At 46.1% G+C, this 16,740-nt stretch overlaps 1 protein-coding gene and 1 non-coding gene across 7 annotated transcripts; both read right to left on the bottom strand.

Annotated features, from left to right (window-relative positions):
- Positions 1 to 1,819: 1,819 nt before the first annotated feature.
- On the bottom strand, positions 1,820 to 16,040 carry Hectd3 (HECT domain E3 ubiquitin protein ligase 3). 6 transcript variants are annotated; one of them, XM_047542623.1, is made up of 21 exons: positions 15,575 to 16,038; positions 15,227 to 15,387; positions 14,867 to 14,959; positions 14,653 to 14,788; positions 14,244 to 14,359; positions 14,045 to 14,158; positions 13,812 to 13,894; positions 13,092 to 13,257; positions 12,806 to 12,887; positions 11,995 to 12,177; positions 11,772 to 11,824; positions 11,543 to 11,607; positions 11,279 to 11,382; positions 10,898 to 11,017; positions 10,692 to 10,781; positions 9,530 to 9,736; positions 9,196 to 9,325; positions 9,023 to 9,097; positions 8,837 to 8,918; positions 8,652 to 8,723; positions 1,820 to 3,134 (listed from the first exon to the last, which is right to left on the bottom strand). In XM_047542623.1, the coding sequence occupies exons 1-21, from the start codon at positions 15,941 to 15,943 to the stop codon at positions 3,065 to 3,067; spliced, it is 2,571 nt and encodes an 856-aa protein (XP_047398579.1). In that variant the 5' UTR covers positions 15,944 to 16,038; the 3' UTR covers positions 1,820 to 3,064. The 6 variants fall into 6 exon arrangements, 3 of the variants coding, with proteins under 3 accessions (XP_047398579.1, XP_047398580.1, XP_047398578.1); XM_047542624.1 differs by lacking the exon at positions 1,820 to 3,134 and adding an exon at positions 7,435 to 8,514 and having other exon boundaries at positions 14,069 to 14,158; XM_047542622.1 differs by lacking the exon at positions 1,820 to 3,134 and adding an exon at positions 7,437 to 8,514 and having other exon boundaries at positions 15,575 to 16,037.
- On the bottom strand, positions 4,643 to 4,749 carry LOC124969009 (U6 spliceosomal RNA). The gene has a single exon (XR_007105910.1). It is a non-coding gene; the product is annotated as a U6 spliceosomal RNA (small nuclear RNA).
- Positions 16,041 to 16,740: the final 700 nt, after the last annotated feature.

Raw genomic sequence — 16,740 nt, 5'->3', positions numbered from 1 at the left:
CATCTCTTTTGAAGTCCTTCTAAGTCAATCTCTATTATTGTTCCTCATGCCTAGACTCATGCTCATTATTTATTATTCTTTAAGTATACAGGAAGTACTTAATAAATGCTTACTAAATACAGGCTACTTCCTATAATGTTTGTTTTCTATTCACAGTGACTACTTCTCATTTCTTCCCAAGGGGTGGGGAATAAGTTAAGAAGGGCAAACTTTCTGGGCATGGTGGTACATGCCTGTAATCCCAACTAGTTGGGAGGATGAAGCTGGAGGATTACAAGTTTGAAGCAGCCTGAGCAATTTAGCAAGACCTTGCCTCAAAATTAAAAATAAAAAGAGCTGGGGATACACCACTGGGGATATACATTGTACACCACTGGGTTCAATCCCTGATACTCCTCCCCACCAAAAAAGAAGGGCAAACTCTCTGAACTGTGGGAGACAAAAGAAACCTTTCAAAAGTTGGGCCTTGGCTCACAAGTATTCTTCCCACAGTCTGCTAAAGATCTCTTTGGGAATTTCTGGCCACATCATAATATTCATCTATTCCATTTGGCTGTGGACTTGTCAGTGGGACTGGGAATTATTGTTTTTAGAATGCTGAGTGAAAGATAAAAATGAAAAAAAAAAACTACTTTGGCAGTCAATTGCAGGTCTTAAAATACTTGCATTTTATTTTCGTACATAAGTTCTGTGAATGCCTAAATGATTAATAATAAATTAGAGAGCAAATGATGCTACATTGTTTAGTATAAAAAGTTTGGAAAGAATATTCATTCATTAGGACTTTAATATTTCTCTTCAAGCATACAAGTGTCATCATCAGTGTTTTTAAAGGCCAAGAATCTGGCTACTCCTGTTCTAAACTGATGGATCAATTTTTTAAATAAGTGATTTAATCAATTTGGTGATTCCTCCCTTTATTAAAAACAATAACTTTTCAGATGACTTGCTTTTAAATCCGATAAGTATGGATTTTGGGCCACAGTTGCCTTATTCATTTAACAACTATTTGTTCATTGCCTAACTATCAGTGCCTGTTTGGAATTATTCCCTGTCTCCAGTCTCCTTTCCAAGGATAGTTCAGGCTCCTGGGATACAGTTCTGAACAAAAGAAAGATGGAGCTTATATTCTTGCAGAGATAGGCAGGATAAATGTGCTTTTTTTCCTTTTTTTTTTTTTTTTTTTTTTTTTTTTTTTTTGCAGTACTGGACTTTGAACCCAGAACCTTACCCTTGGCATTGTACCACTGAGCTATATTCCCAGCCCTGGGCAGGATAAATTATAAAGAAGCTTAAATAATAAACTGACAATGTATTAAAAGGTGATAAATTCTATTTGTTGCCAGAAGCCTGATTTCAGGGGTTCCCAATAAATCTGGTCGAGCCATTTGCCCCAACAACCAAGTGAAAAAAGTAATTGTGAAAAGCAGGAAAGGAACTTAAATCAATATAGCTCTATTGGGAAGGCAAAATGAAATCAAGCTTCTCAGCCTTCTCTTTGGGATACTGACATGAGCTTTACGTTTTTGTTTGTTTGTTTGTTTGTTTGTTTGTTTTAATCTTGCCCCTTGAGTAAAAAACTAACTTTGTGTGTGATGACATGAGCGGTGTACATGAACTTTTTTTTTTTTTTTTTCATACTAGGGATTGAACCCAGGGGTTCTTAAACACATCCACGGCTCTTTTTATTTCTTTATTTTTTTGTGGTGCTGGGGATTGAACCCAGGGTCTTGTGCATGCGAGGCAAGCAATCTACCAACTGAGCTATATCCCCAGCCCTCTTTTTATTTTTTATGTTGAAACAGAGTCTCCCTAAGTTGCTTAGGGCCTCGCTAAGTTACTGAGGCTGGTCTTGAACTTGTGATCTCCCTGCCTCAGCCTCCCAAGTTGCTGGGAGCATGAACACTTTTGTTGCATGCCAAAGTAAGATGGCTGTCTCAAGGGAAAGTGCATGTTGTGATTGCTTGAGTTCCAAGTTACACTAGCCCTTTTCTTCTTTGAACACCATTTTTGGGGGGTCATTAGCCTCAAGTTTTCTGTCTCTGATTCGTCATCTGTTTGCTGTCCTCATCCTCTTCTTCATAACCATCTTCATCACCCCTAGGGGAGGAAAGTGGTCCTCTCCATAGGCGTCAGATACCCATCCACCCTTCTCTTCAGTGATGCTGCCCACAGCTTCCACTCCATCCTCACCATGAAACTTGGGCTCTGAAATCTTTTGTGTAAACCTCCAGAGACTGAGCTTTAGGTTTAAACAGAGAAAGAATGGGCAGGGGGCTAGAGGTATCCATAATTAAACAGTTTTGGTCAAACTATGGCCTGATTCATCATTGTCTCAGTTTTGGTTCTGCAAGGCAGCTCCAGAGAAGTCCTTACTGCTTGAGGTGGCAAATTCCATTTGCTGCTCAGGCTGTTTATGTAACAGATCCGTGATCCTCAAAAGGGGCAATTTTGTTCCCATGAGACAATTTCTCTTGCTTAGGGGAGCAGTCTTTTCATGAGGTGATCTGCCTGCAAGGCTTGCTATTCTGCAAAGGTGTAGGGCAATGGGAACTTTCAGGGGCCACACCAATAGTCTGGAGTAGAACCTTATAAAAGCTGACAGTTGAATGTCCCTGCAAATCTTGAAAATACCTTAGTTATTCTTATCTTGATGTCTTTGGTCTCAAAAGGGAACCAGATAGGTTAGGCAAATAAAGGCTAACAACCTTATATACCAGTTTTTCGATATGTACTTCTTAAATTATTAGCATGCTTATGTGCAGTTAGTAAAAATCTGACCCAAGATTTAAGGCAAAGGGGACAAATATAAAATGAAGGCAGAAATGCCAAACTTTACCTTTCTTTTAATTACCCATCAGGCATCAGCAGTCGCAAATGAAATGTCAGTACTTCTTGCAAAAGCAGCTTCTAATTCACTATTATAGTACTTTGGGAATATGAAAATCATAAGCAGGGAGAATACTATATTGACAGTTGTAAGGTTTTGGAGTTTAATAGAAGGTATTGAAATTTGGGACTTGTGTTTCATCTAAATCTTTCTACAACTTTGTATCAAATAAATTTAGAAGCAAAAGGAACAGTTGACATGGTAAAAATGGTGAAGTATAGGTCCTCCAAAAATCCTCTTCTCTCTAAAACAATAAGAATACTATCAAAGATTGCCAAAATCAATTTTTTTTTAAAGATGTGGTCGCTTCTCTTTTTTTGTACTGGGGATTGAACTCAGGAGCTCTTTACTACTGAGTTACACCCCCAAGTCCTTTTTATTTTTTATCTTGAGACAGGGTCTCCCTAAGTTGCTGATTCTGGCTTTGAATTTTTGATTCTCCTGATTCTGCCTTCTGAATAGCTGGGATTACAGGTGTGTGTACTTGGGCAGGTAGCTTCTTTCAAAATCTGTTGGTAATTGGTCACACAAGATCTCTTATTCAGTTTATACACAGACAATGAAGAGTATTTGTGTTGCTTCCTTGTCTCCTAGAGATAACCCATGCAACATTTTTCAAAAATAATCAAAAGAAAATTAGTCAACAAAAGCACATCAAAGAAATGAAAAATGATAATGCTGGAAGTAAAGTTAAAAGGGAATGTAAAGGCTGGGGTTGTGGCTCAGTGGTAGAGCCCTTGCCTAGCACATGTGAGGCATTGGGTTCAATTGTCAGCACAGCATATAAATAAATGAATATAATAAAGATCCATCAACAACTAAAAAATTTTTTTTAAAAAGGGAATATAAATGGAGTTGTAGAAGATATAACTGATCATGGGGATGTTGACTCTATTGTCATGAGAGACTATAGTTGTGCAGTCAGAGGAACTTAGTGAAGGTGGAATTTCACCAAGTAAAATTATATTATTTACAATAACAAGGAAAGAAGTTGTGATAAAAAAAGTATTTCCTAGGGGAAGCAATGACAGTTAAAAACTTTCATATTAAAGAGATTCTCAGAGATTTTTTCATGAGATTGAATATACCAAGTTTAAACATGTTTTAGCAGATCCAAACTTATGACAATTCACTGAGGCTTGGAGATGCTGCTCCATGTTATGGTGTACAAGAAAAAAGATGCAAACACTGTTCAAACTATTCCTTTTTTTTTTTTTTTTTTTGAGGGGGTATGGATACTAGGAATTGAACCAGGGTCCTTGAGCATGCCAAGCACATGCTCTACAAAAGTTATAATACTGAGCTACATCCCCAGCCTATTTTATTTTCTAGACAAAGTCTCACTAAGTTGCTCAGGCTGACCTCAAACTTGCTGCCGTTCTCCTGTCTCAGTCTTCTGAGTTGCTGGGATGGGATTACAGGCACATGCCACCATGTCCAGCGATTATCAATTTTTCTAATGCTTTAGGTGTATTAACCTAAATCTAATTAAACACTTAACATTTAATTAAACAAACATTTCTTTTACTGTTTTAAAAAATTTCCTTATAACTTACACTGACAATGAGAATTTTTAATGTTTTGATGAAGAGTTTTAAAGATCATAGAACAAACATCTTTTCCCATAGATTAATATATTTTTTTAAAAATACAACTGCTAATATTTTCAGATGACTTGTTACAATTCATTAGAAAGATGTAGCAAAGGGTACTGGATATAGGCAATACATTCACACAGCAAAAATGAACTATAAAAATATGGAACGCTTCACGAATTTGCGTGTCATCCTGGCGCAGGGGCCATGCTAATCTTCTCTGTATGGTTCCAATTTTAGTATATGTGCTGCCAAAGCAAGCACCCCATAGATTATTAAGGTCTCTTTGTTTTTTTTCTACTTTTTAGGATCATTTGATACAGTCTGAGACAACTACGCAAAACTCACAATTCTTGTTTTTGCTTTTTGTTTTTTTCAGTGCTGGGGATCAAATTCAGGGGCTCACGCACAAGTGCTATGGCACTGAGCTACATTCCTGACCCCAAGGAATTCTTATATATAAAAATTTAGCATATAATAAGTAATGTGAAAGTTAATCATTTCAAATCAAAAGTAAAAGGACAGGTAATTAAAAAAACGGAAGCTGAAGAAACTGATTAGGCATTTGGAAAAGACAGACATAAAACATCATCTTCTATGTAAGAATAAATTTCAGCTGGGCGTGGTGGTACACACTTGTAATCCCAGCTACTCAGCAGGAGTACTGAAGCAGGAGAATGACAAGTTTGAGACTAGCCTCAGCAACTTAGCAAGGCCCTCAACAACTTAGTGAGACCCTCTCTCAAAATAAAAATAGGAAGGTCTGGGGTGCACTAGTTAAGTCCTCTGAGTTTAATCCCTATGTCCCACCAAAAAAAATTACCAACAAAAAATATTAGGCAATCCTGTACCTACTCTTACTGGGAAAGGATTTTAAGAATTCTATAATAATAATTAACATTAATTAATTACCACGTGCAGGTAACATTTTAAAGATTTTTCCCTGAATTAGTTGTCACAACAACCCTCTAAGGGAGGCACTATGATTGTCTTTTATTTTAAAAAGGTGGAATCTGAGGCCCAGAAAACTTAGGCAACTTGCCTAATGATAGAACACAGGCAAGTTGACTCCAAAGAATCTTCTTTTTTAAAAGTTGATTCCAAAGAAGCTTCTTTTTGAATTCAAAGAATGTTCTCTTAATTGTTTTCTTATATTGCTTCCCATGGTATATATTCAATGTATGTTTTTTTTCATAAAGACAGAGGTTCAAGTCAGGTACAGGGGCTGAGGCCTGTAATTCCAGCGATTTGTGAGGCTGAAGCAGGAGGATTGCAAGTTCAAGGCCAGCCTCAGCACTTTAGCATGGCCCTAAGCAACTCAGCCAGACACTGTCTCAAAAAAATAAATAAAAAGGGCTGGGGATATGGCTCAGCGGTTAAGTGCCTCTGGGTTCAATCCCTCGTACCAAAACAAACAAACAAACAAACAAACAAAAAACCAAAACCAAAACCAAAAGTTTTCAAGTTCAAAGCTTTGGGACTGATAGATTACCACCCAAATCCTAGCTTCATCACTTATTACTTCCTCCAGGCAAGTTACTTAATTTCCCTTTGCTCCAGTTTTTCATCTGGAAGAGTATAGTAATCCTATTTACTTCATAGAGTTGTTGAGATTAAAGCAGTTGACATGAAAATATATATAATAGCACTTAGCACAGTACTTCGCACTAAGAGGGTCGTTGATCACTGACTACCAAACTTACATTTAGTACTGTGAAAAAATTGTTACAAATATAAGGGTAAATATATCAAAATCAATAGAAAAATACTTGAATTAACCATTTTACTACGTTCTCTAACAGTACTGGTATCTTCACTTGTCCTTATAGCTCTTACCCAAGTGTTACTAAAGGTCGTTTACATGATTCTTTGTTTAATATATGTATCTCTCTTCTATAAGTGTTTAAATTCATGAAGGCAAAAATAACCACTACTTGCGCCCCGCCCTGTTTATTCGTTGCTAGGTGCTCAACATCAGTGCTCCATGTTTGCTTGTGGGAGGAATGAATGAATAAATGATTAAGTGAAAAACAAACTACAAAATAGTGTGAGTGAAAGAGGGACTAAGGACATGTGGCTAGTACTAGGCACAGAAATGGACTACATTTACTCCAAACCAGACAGGAGCCTGCAGACCAGGCCCTTTCCAGAATGACAGAGAAGGGGAAGAGGTAGAGCTTGCTGGTAGAACTGGGTGGGAGTTGTGGCCTCTGGGGTTCCTGCCTCTTCAGCTCCTTGGGGGAAGGTGTGTGTCTGTGTCTTTTTCTCTCCTGTGGGTCATCCAGAGAAGAGAGATGGGGAAGGGGCAGGATAGGGGCTGCCCAGATGGCTAAACTGTGGTGTTAGACTTTGTTCTAACACCATGTGTTCTAACACCTTTGTTAGGCCTTGTTCTGGTGCCACAGCTAGGGAGAGAAATTTCTCAGCCCAGACAGTGTTAGAGTGAGCCCTAGAGGACAATGTAGGAAAGAGTTGAGAGAACAGGATCCTTCCCTGAGAAATCTGCCTCCACAGTCATATTGTACTGTCTCAGATCACTGGGCCCCAGGGACTGTGCTTGAGGGTGTGACTGCCCCCTGGCAGGAGGCTGTACCCACATCTCTGCAATTGAGTGCAGACTGGAAGCAGGTGGGGTTGGTAGTGATGCTGCTATTTCCATGTTTGTCAAAATCCTCACCTGGCTGGCCTGTCAGTCATCCCAAGGATTTGTCCTTTGATGTGACATTCTTCTCCCTACTAGGATCCAGAAGTGGACTTCCAAATCACTATAACTATCCCAGAAGATGCCAGGCCAGCACTGCCACCCAACACATTCCTGGGCTCTTATTTCCTTGCCTCATCCATTCCAGATGTAATGTTTGTCACTGAGAAGCCCCATCACTCCAACTAGGCATATATCTCCTTGGCTACCAGCAGGGCAATAGCTGGGGAAGGTTCTTCTAGGACATATCAATTCTCTAGGTACTCCATGAGCCTAGCAGACAATCCAATAAACAGACTTCAAGCTCCAAAAACACATTTTGAAGGAATGAATTCATCTGTTTATTCTATTTTCCCATGTGCAAGCCCTTCTTTTGAAGGAGTATCATGGAGGCCCTCAAGGGAGGGAGGACCGGGACAGGGGCGTGCATAGCCCTAGGAGCAAGTTTAAAGTCTAGACATCATTTTAGAATAGGGTAAAGGGGAGCTATTGGAGATTTTGGAGAAGACATAACTGGTCTTTTACCTGTGCAAAATTTTGGGGGTAAAATAGCAGATGGGGACTCAGGCTGGAGGTGATACAGGAGTGATGAATATGAGGTGGTGGTCAAGAATTAATGCTGAGTGGGTGTAGGTTCTGAGTCAGGGAAGGGAGTTGCACCCAGTCATTTGAGACTGGGTTGGAGCAAGGACAAATCTCACACCTCTGCTATGGAGGGAGAGGAGGAAAAGACCAATATGTGAGGGAAAGGATGCTCAGCTCTGGCTTCATTTTGGGGGATGACCAAGAAGGATGACTATCATTCTTTATCCTTCCTTATTTCTTTGTCTGAGGAGGGACACACACAACATCCTCCAAAGTTTTTAAAAATCTGAGCCATGGCTGAAACCAGAAAAGGAAAAAAAATAGGTGGAACCAAAAATGGAAGCAAAATCCATGGGGTGGGGAGCTGGATGGCCCCCTTCAAGTAGCTCAGGCCTGGCAGCTTGTGCTGGGCTTGTGGAAGAGTCCCTCTCACAGAGGCTAAGTACCTCGGGAAGTAAGCCCCAGCACCGTAGGGCTTGTGTTTCTGCGGGGCTGGACCACTAGTGTCAAGTCACCACCCCTGCTCCAACCCCACACAGGAGCAGGGTTCATTGCAGATTTCTGGAACATGGCAGCCCTCACCAGGAGTACAGACCCAAACTGGGCAGCGAAGGTGTGCCCTCCTGGGTGAGGGCAGTGGGGCCTGTATAGGGACGCTTCACTCCTCCCAGGGGCTCATATCAGTGTCGATGGCCACACAGTTGTAGGCGGCATAGCGGAGCTTCTCCTCGCACACTTTGGCACTGTGGGGGTGGGGCAGTGCTCGGTCAGGCCCCTCCACCACTCCCAAAGGCAAGTAGGCTCCAGTTTGTGCACTTCACTGCCAGAAGTCCTCCCACACCAAGGATGCCACCCCAGGCTGGAGCTTATGAAAACCCACCTGACATAGTGTGGTAAGAAGAGGGTACTGGAGCAGGTGGAAGACTCAGGCAGCGCATCTGTGGTCTCGTATCTGGGGGTGTTGAGGGGCCACAGATTAGAAGATTTGTAGGGGTGTATGAGTATGAGTGTGTGTATGTGTGTAGGGGTGGGCACCTCAGCTCTCTCTGCTGTATTTCCACTCACCCCAGCTTGTCTGGGTAGATGTAGATCCGTGCTGGCAGGCGGCTGCGGCCTGTCACAAAACGCAGGAAGCGGCTCCGGTCCTCTAGGTGGAGGAGAAGGAAATGAGGGAGGTTCTACAACTTTTACCCTGCTTCTGAATCCCACAAGTGGATCAGTGCAAGCATCACTCTGCCCTCCTCCACTGACCATTGGTGAAATTGTTCAGCGCCTCCCAAAAATACTGCACCCGCGTGTCAGATGGCTCGAAGTCCTCAAATCGAGCTGGAGGGGACAATGTCAGAATTCATTCTTAGGTCTCACCCTGTCCAGTCCTTAAGCTCCATCCCCTGAGCTTCACTACTACAGCATCTAGAACTCACTGAGCTTGCGCAGAGCATCCACAGTGACCTCTGGGTCCCCACACACCTTCTTCTCCAACTCCTGCCAGGTCAACAAGTCCAGCACAGCCTGCGGCACCACCTTCAGCAGACCTGCCTGCATGGCTGCCACCTGGGGAGGAGGGAAAGGCCTGGCTGGGAGAGAAGGCATGACTCTTAGCTTACACTTGGGGCATCTCTTTACCCACTGATCAGTAGGAATGTGAAGCAGAGTTATGGTGGGGGCCAAGTTCTTAGGATTGGTCCTGGTGGCCTATCAGGCAGGGTTTTGGGGACTAGGGGCTGGGTTCAAGGGGGTTGTGGCCCTGGCTAATACCTGCTCCTTGCTCTCCTCTAGCCGTGCCTTCTGCACCAGTTGGATGAAACGACAACGGTCCTCATATCCCACTACGATGCTTGTGCCCCCAGGGATCAGCTCTACCACCTGTTGGTCACTCAAGACGGTGGTAAAGGTCAGCTCCTTCCCAAACTTGAACTCAAATGTCTCCTTGTCCATTCCCTCCATCACTTCCAGGAGCTTCACCTGGGAGTTGGGAAGAAGCAGGGAGGTATTTCATTATGGAGGCAGTCTGTATTCTTTCCTCAAGATGCTCACAGGGAAGAAGAGAGGCAGCCAGGCAAGGCAATTCCCAGACAGCAGGTAACTGGGAGTGAAGGGACCAGTACAGGGCTGTGGAAGCCTTGAGACAATGCTTAATCAGCCTTGAGGCCAAGGAAGGCATCCTGCAGGAAATGGCATTGGGGCTGAGACCCAAAGGATGGCTGGGAGTTGGCAAAGCCACAAGGGAAGAGAGAACATCTTGGAGAAAGCTGAAAGAGAAAAGGCCTGAGGAATCTGTTTGGCCAGAGCCTGAATGAACTAAGTGAGTAGAGATATAGGAATCACGTAAGGAAGGCCTTTATAGAGTCTATTCTCCTGAACCCAGGGCAAAGTCATCAGAGGGTTTAAATAAGGAGAGTGAAATAAATTACTTTGGCAGCATGGAAATCAGATGGGCAAAAATGGAGACAGAAACACTAGTTTTTGCAATATGTGGTTAGAAAGAAAGGTGGCCTGAACCAGGAGGACAGTAGTGAATGGGAGAAAGATTCCAATGAGAGACTTGACAAAATGTTGGAGGTGAGGAAGGAGGAGTGAAAGATGACTTTAAGTACTTTGGCATGGGGAGGGGTGGGTGCTAGTGCTGTTCTGAGCAGGAAGCCCTCAATGGCAGTAAACTGGGGAAAAGATGAAGAGCATGCTTGAGGCAGATATCCAAGATGCAGATGCATACATGGCCCCAGGTTCAGGAGAGAAGTTGGGGCTGGAGGTCAAGATTTTAGGAGTTACCAGAACAGAGACAGTAGTTGGAACCATGGGAGTAGGTGGGATTGGAGAAGGAGCACATGTACATTAAGAGAAGAAGGTGCAGGGAAGTCCTGGGGAGCACCCATCTTTAGGGGTTGTGTAGAACAACACTGTTTTAGGCCCAACTCACCAGCACAGAGTCTACAGCTGGGAAGTCCTTGCTCCAGCTCACCTCCTCACCAGAGAGCTGCTTCCACACAAAACCAGGCAGAGCCAGGACCTGTGTAACAAACACTCACTACAGTTTGTCTTCTCACCCTGAGCTGCCCAGGTTTGTTGGTGTTTCCTTCCAGGGACCTGGGCTGATCTCATAGTGCTGTGGATCAGGCTACTCACCAGAAACTCCTTACCCCGAAGGGCAGCCCCCATCAGCTGTCCAATCCACTCATACTTGGCAAAATCTCGGCAGGAAGGATTGGGCACATACATGTCCCGGGCCTCACCAGTGCCATTGCCCTGCCCCAGAGACAGAGCTGTCAGCATGGCAGGCAATGGAGCCCACTATATTGTCCCAAACACTCCAAAGGGTTCTCCCGAAATCTTCACTGGGTCCCCGGTATGACCCTTCTGAATATACAAAGGCTTCTCCTTTCCCTGTCTGCCCAACAGCTTTCCTGGACAGCTCAGTCTCTCTTCTATTCTCTCTGGCACCTGAGAGGTTTGCAGAGATGGGATAGCAGAAACTTGGGAGGTGGAGGTGTGGGGGTGGGAGATTACCTGGTTGGCTGTGCGCACAAAGAAGGGCAGAGGCACAGGGGTGTCAGCAGAGCTAGGGCACAGCTCTTCTGACATATCTGCCAGGCTGTCTCGGAAACCACCCCCTGAAATGACAGATGCTCTCAGCTGGGCACATAAGAATTCAGTCTCTAGAATGTGTTTATAAGCAGGCTTCCTATCTTTATTAGGTGGTGACCCCAGAAGCCTCTAGCACTCTAATAAAGCAACAAGCGGGACCCTTGTCATCCTCCTGAAGGGCCTTACCTTGGTCAATGATGCCTTCTGCAATGAATTTACACTCCCACCACTGGTCATAGCGCATAGGCCACCTGTAAGCAGAAGCAGATCTCTATTATCATGCTGGGTCATGATTCAGCAGCCTAGACATGAGGCAGTAGAAGGGCTACAGAGTGCTGATGGTGAAGGTGCCAGGAACAGTGTGTGGGTGTAAGTGTGCATATTTCCCTGACCAAGTCCTTTACCCTTACCATACCTGTAGTCCAGGGGCTTTTCGTACTTGTCAGAGGGTTTGAGGCCTTCATAAACCTGGGGATAAGGAAAGGGGAGGGAGTTGTAGGGACTGGGAGGGAGCTCTCTGTCAAGGCCTGGCCCTACTCTTGACTCTTGCCCAAAGACATTGTTGCTCGGGCCCCTCCAGGTCAGGCCCCTAGGCCTTTTACTAAACTTCCCTCAGTCTAACCCAGGGTGTTCCAGACCTGGGTGAAGACTGCATTCTTGCAGGCAGGGTCCCGAGAGGGGCAGGCACGATGTTCCATGGCAAGGCGACGGTTGATGTACAGGCGTGGCATGAAGCTGGGCTTGCTGCTTTCTGAGTCCCGCAGGCACTGGGCCACCAGGCTGGGTCTCTGGCGTGACAGCAGTAGGAACTGCTTCACTTGCTGGAGAAGAGAGGTAGCCAGAACAGGATCAATGGGCAGGCTTTGGAAATTTCCTCTATCCTTGGATTCAATTTCACCATTCCCTTCCAAGCCTAATCCATCCCCTGTCCTTGCCTCTAGTCCCTTCCTTAGTTCAGCTACCAGGGGGAGCTTTCTAAAACAAAAAAATCTGACATTGTCATTACCTTACTTAAAACTTTTGCAATGACTCCACAGACCTAGGACAAAGTCCCTGCTTCACAGCCTGGCCCTCAGAGCCCTCAGCTACCAGGTCCTGCTTCCAGCCCAGCCCCTCCCAGCCTCATCCCCATATCATACTCACACCTACCTGCATACTTTTCTCAAGTCATATGGAACTGCTGGTAGCTAATGCACACATTTCACACAAGCTGCCCTGTCCCTGCTGTCACCTCTTCTCCCCAGCCCATGTGCATTCCACATGTTCATCTGGGGAAAGCCCCCCAAACACTAAATTTTGATCATTTGTGTCTGGCTTTCTCCTTGGTTCCTGTAACCAGTAAAGACACAGCCCTACAGTAGGTCTTAGGAACCCTGTTGAAGAATGAAAACTATAATATCAGCAAAGGAGAGTCCACTGACCAGACCAGTGCTGGGTGAGCAGGCTCACCTTAATCTCACTGAAGGTGCCTAGAGTGTGGTCCCATGCAGGTACCAGGTGGTGCAGGACACTGTCTAGGATCTTGATGAATCTGGGATGATGGATAAAGATAATGGCAGCTAAAGAGTTTGGCACAGATGTAAGACCTCCCCGACTCCCCACACACTGGGACAGAAGGTAGCCGCTTTAAATGTCAGAGCAGCTTACACTATAAGACCTTGAGGCTTGGTCTACACAGACATACAAGGTTTAAGGAAGGGGGAAGGGAATGGCCTGCAGGCCCAGGACCAGTCACCTCTGCAGGAGGACAGCTCTGCGGTATAGTACTTCTGGATCAGTGCCTTCTAGGCGTGGATATCGCACCAGACTGGCTGGCTGGAACAGGTCTGCATTCAACCCTAGTTCCCGCTGTCTAGATGACTTGATCTTGACCCCTCTAAGACGAACATCAATGCCATCATCTGGGGAAGGGGTCAGAGTGAGGTCATTTATGGCATTTGCTGCCTTCTTGGTCCTTAGATCAGGGAATGGTTCCTTAGTGCTCAGTCTTTTGTTGCCCTTTTGTCATCCTATAGACTTGGGACCTTAGGGATCCTATTCTATCACCTGGTTCTTTGCTGGTTCCTCTGTTCACCTCTATAATGTTGGGATGCTTGAGTGTCCCAACTCAATTTCTCTTCCAGTTGAGTCCAACCACCTCTATAACTTTAAGGCCATAGGTTTATATGACACCTCTCACCTGGAATAGGCCCCACACCTTCAAATCCTGGAGTTAGTCCAGCCATCATCTTCATTTTCCAGGCCCATCCCCTTCTCTCCACACTCACTGTCAGCTTGCCCACATCTATACCCAGGGGCTCCTTTTCCCTTTTTTTCTTTAATACATTTTTTAAAAAATTGGTATATCACAATTATACATAATAGTGGGATTTGTTGTTACATATTTGTACATACATGATATACTGATATAATTTGGTCAATATTGTTCCCCAGCACTTATAGCCTTTAGCCCCACCTCGGCACTCCACAATGCGGATCTCGATGATTGGGAGGTGGACTGTCATGTCCTCCAAGACGCAGACATCCCCGATCAGGGTCCTGAGGAGATGTGTGTGAGGCACTTCAGATACCCTTTGCCTCAGGCCTTTAAGGATTGCTGGGGTCCCACCCAAATTTAAGCATCCAGGTTGGGCCAGGTCCCATTGCTAAGACTGCATCCCACCTCCTACCCCAGGCCAGCCTGCTCACTCGTCAATGCTCACGTCACTCAACTTCTTCAGGTTGTCCCCTTCGCCCCCATAGACAACCACTCGCTTAGGCATAAAGTTGTCATCTGTGGTATCCACTGTGAGTAGCAGCTTCCTGAGGGGTCATAGTGTGTACCTGAGTCTCTATGCACCCACAGACACATGGTTTACCCACCCGGTCCTGCTCAGAGCCTACTCACTTGACAATGGTGCCCTTTTTCATAGTAAGCCGTACCCAGTGCTGGCACTGGGACCCATCGCTCTCCCAGTAAGTATCTGCATTACTGTCTGTCAGGCAAGACACATTGAACTCCTCCTAAGGAGAGACAGAGTGGTGGGGTCAGCATTTACCCTCACTTCTGCATTGGATATGTACTTTGGGATAGCAAGCAGAAGACAGAAAGCATAGTGGAGTTGGGCTAGAAGGGCAACTGATATGGGGTGAGGGCAGGGTTAGGGTAAGGTAGGAGAGTGTCTAGGGGTTCCTATAGCACTTCCAAAATGGGAGCTGAACTGAGTGTGGCCCTGGTCTGGAGGTGGGAAATCTGGATCTAACCTTGAGGGATGTGACTACATTTTGCCTCAGGAGAGAGGAGTCCCAGCACCCACCGTGTAGGAGGAAACGTCTATGCTCTCCACATACTGCTTCACGCTACCCAGGTTCTCATCCTCCTTGCCCAGGTGGTCATACAAGAAGTGGATCAGGTCCTCGTCGCATTCGTAGGTCCATGTTGGGGGCACATAGCTAAGCAACCCCAAGCCCCTAATTAGGCTGGGCCCAGACTTGAGCTCCCTTCCTCCCCATCTGGTACAGCTCACTCACAGTAGCCTTTGTACAGCTTCTGTGTATGCCTCCGCTGGTTGAGGCCTCGATCCCAGGCGATGTGAGTATGTCAGGTCCACCACCTGTTCCCATCTGTGGGCACATAGTTGGGGGTGGGTGGGGAGGTATCAGTGGGCAGCAGGATATCACCAGCAGGACCTGGCACCTTCTCCAGAGTTCTAGCTTCTTGCCTCTATAAGTGCTATGTCAGCTCCCTCAGGTCCTGTTCCTTTCTGCTCTTAACATTATCTCCATTTCAAAATCCTCTCCCCACCAATCCCACCCTGGCTGTGTTGGTGGTGTTCCCACCCCCTCGTTGCCAATATCTGATAGCAAGTCCTGCCCCTTCAAGTGCAGGACCTGAGCACCGGTCGGTAGTCCACGCCAAAGAGCTGCTGCTGCCGCTGGAGGTGATCCGGAGTGTCTATGGGTACAAGGCGGGCCCCACCCTCCGCTGGGCGGCATACCAGCAACCAGCCTTCCTCCAGTCCGCAGTCACCCAGGTGTTCAGCCAGCTGCTCCTGCAGGGATCGCCAGATGGGGACAGCCATCAGGGAACTGCTCAGCTGCTCGCCCTGCCCAGTCCAGGGTAAAGGGCACCGAATGCAATGCCAGCTCGACATAGGGCAGGAAAGGGGAACAGGGTGTTTTCTGGACGCGGGGAAACGCAGAGATCTTTTGAGGAGCTCCGGGTAGGCCAAAGCTTACCTTGGTCAGCTTTACCCAGAGACCATGGCCATTGCATAGCTCCTCGCCTGTGGTGCGCACGCAGGCGCCGCGCCGAAGCTCGATGCTGTCGCGGGCGGCGCGAAGGGGCCCGGTGGCCGTACCAGGGGCAGGGCCCGTGGCACCCACACGCAACCCCAGGCCCTCCGCCTCCCACACCGGCAGCACCACGCGGGACGGTCCGGCCGGGTCCTTGTAAAGCTTGTACAGCACCTCTCGCGGCACGAATGCCAGCGCTGCGGGCAACGGTCGCCCGGCGCGGAGGCTTCGTGCTGCCTCCGCCAGGAAGCGCACGCGACCCAGCAGCTGGCGCGGGGACTCTAGCGCCGCGCCCGGGCCAGGGCCCGCCATGTCGAACTAACAGAGGGAGACTAGAGGTAATTCTGCCCGGGAGCACCAGCCGAGACCACAGACAGAGCTTCCCACCACGCCCTGCCCCGCCTTCGGCCAACCTTCGCCGTATGTTCTAGACTAAGCGCATCCTACATTTCTGCCATATAATCCTGTGTTCTGTGATGATCAATGCTATTACACCTACTTCTGTGTCCTCCCACCCAATCAGATAGACCCCAAATTAGTGGTTTCTACTTGATCAATTTCCCTCTCTCCATCGCTATTGATACTATCATTTTATCTCCCATGCTATTACCCTCAAGCCACAGTCCTATCTATCCTGTATTTTTCCCCCACTCACGGTCCTCTGGGCTTTCCGTTTCCGCCTCCCCAAACCCGACCAGATATTACAACCAGAGGACTTTTGTAAAGTCTACTGGACTGTCTATCCTACGGATGGTGTAATTAACATCTTTGGGAGAATGACGCCTTCCCCAACTACTGACAGGTGACTTGAGTCATTCTGGATTGATCCTGATTGTAACTGCTAATCCCAGCGTATTTACCATCTTTATCCATTTTAATGTATTGCCAATTTGTTTTCCCATCAGACTGGAAGAACAATCTGTCTTTAAAGGCAGGGGCTATCTTGTTCAGCACACTGACCTTATAGGTCATCATATGAGAACAAATTCCTCACGCCACCTGAAAGTTTCAGCGGAGTTCTTTTGGGCTTTTGTTGTTGCGTCGCTACAATGGACTTTACGGTGAAAAATGGTTGGGGTCCTCCAGGCAGCAGCCAGGGCAGCCCCAGA

This window comes from Sciurus carolinensis, chromosome 1 (genome assembly GCF_902686445.1).
Source record: "Sciurus carolinensis chromosome 1, mSciCar1.2, whole genome shotgun sequence".
Lineage (NCBI taxonomy): Eukaryota > Metazoa > Chordata > Mammalia > Rodentia > Sciuridae > Sciurus > Sciurus carolinensis.
Note: the sequence above shows the minus strand (reverse complement) of the source record. Positions and strands in the feature narration are given on the sequence as shown.

What these genes read in the sequence shown, in the direction of transcription:
- Hectd3 (XM_047542622.1), bottom strand. Translation starts at nt 15,943, where the DNA reads ATGGCGGGCCCTGGCCCGGGCGCGGCGCTAGAGTCCCCGCGCCAGCTG. An exon ending in AGTGACGTGAGCATTGACGA is followed by an intron (nt 13,895 to 14,044) that starts GTGAGCAGGCTG and finishes ACATCTCCTCAG; the next exon opens with GACCCTGATCGGGGATGTCT. An exon ending in TTGTGCGCACAGCCAACCAG is followed by an intron (nt 11,018 to 11,278) that starts GTAATCTCCCAC and finishes TCTCTGGGGCAG; the next exon opens with GGCAATGGCACTGGTGAGGC.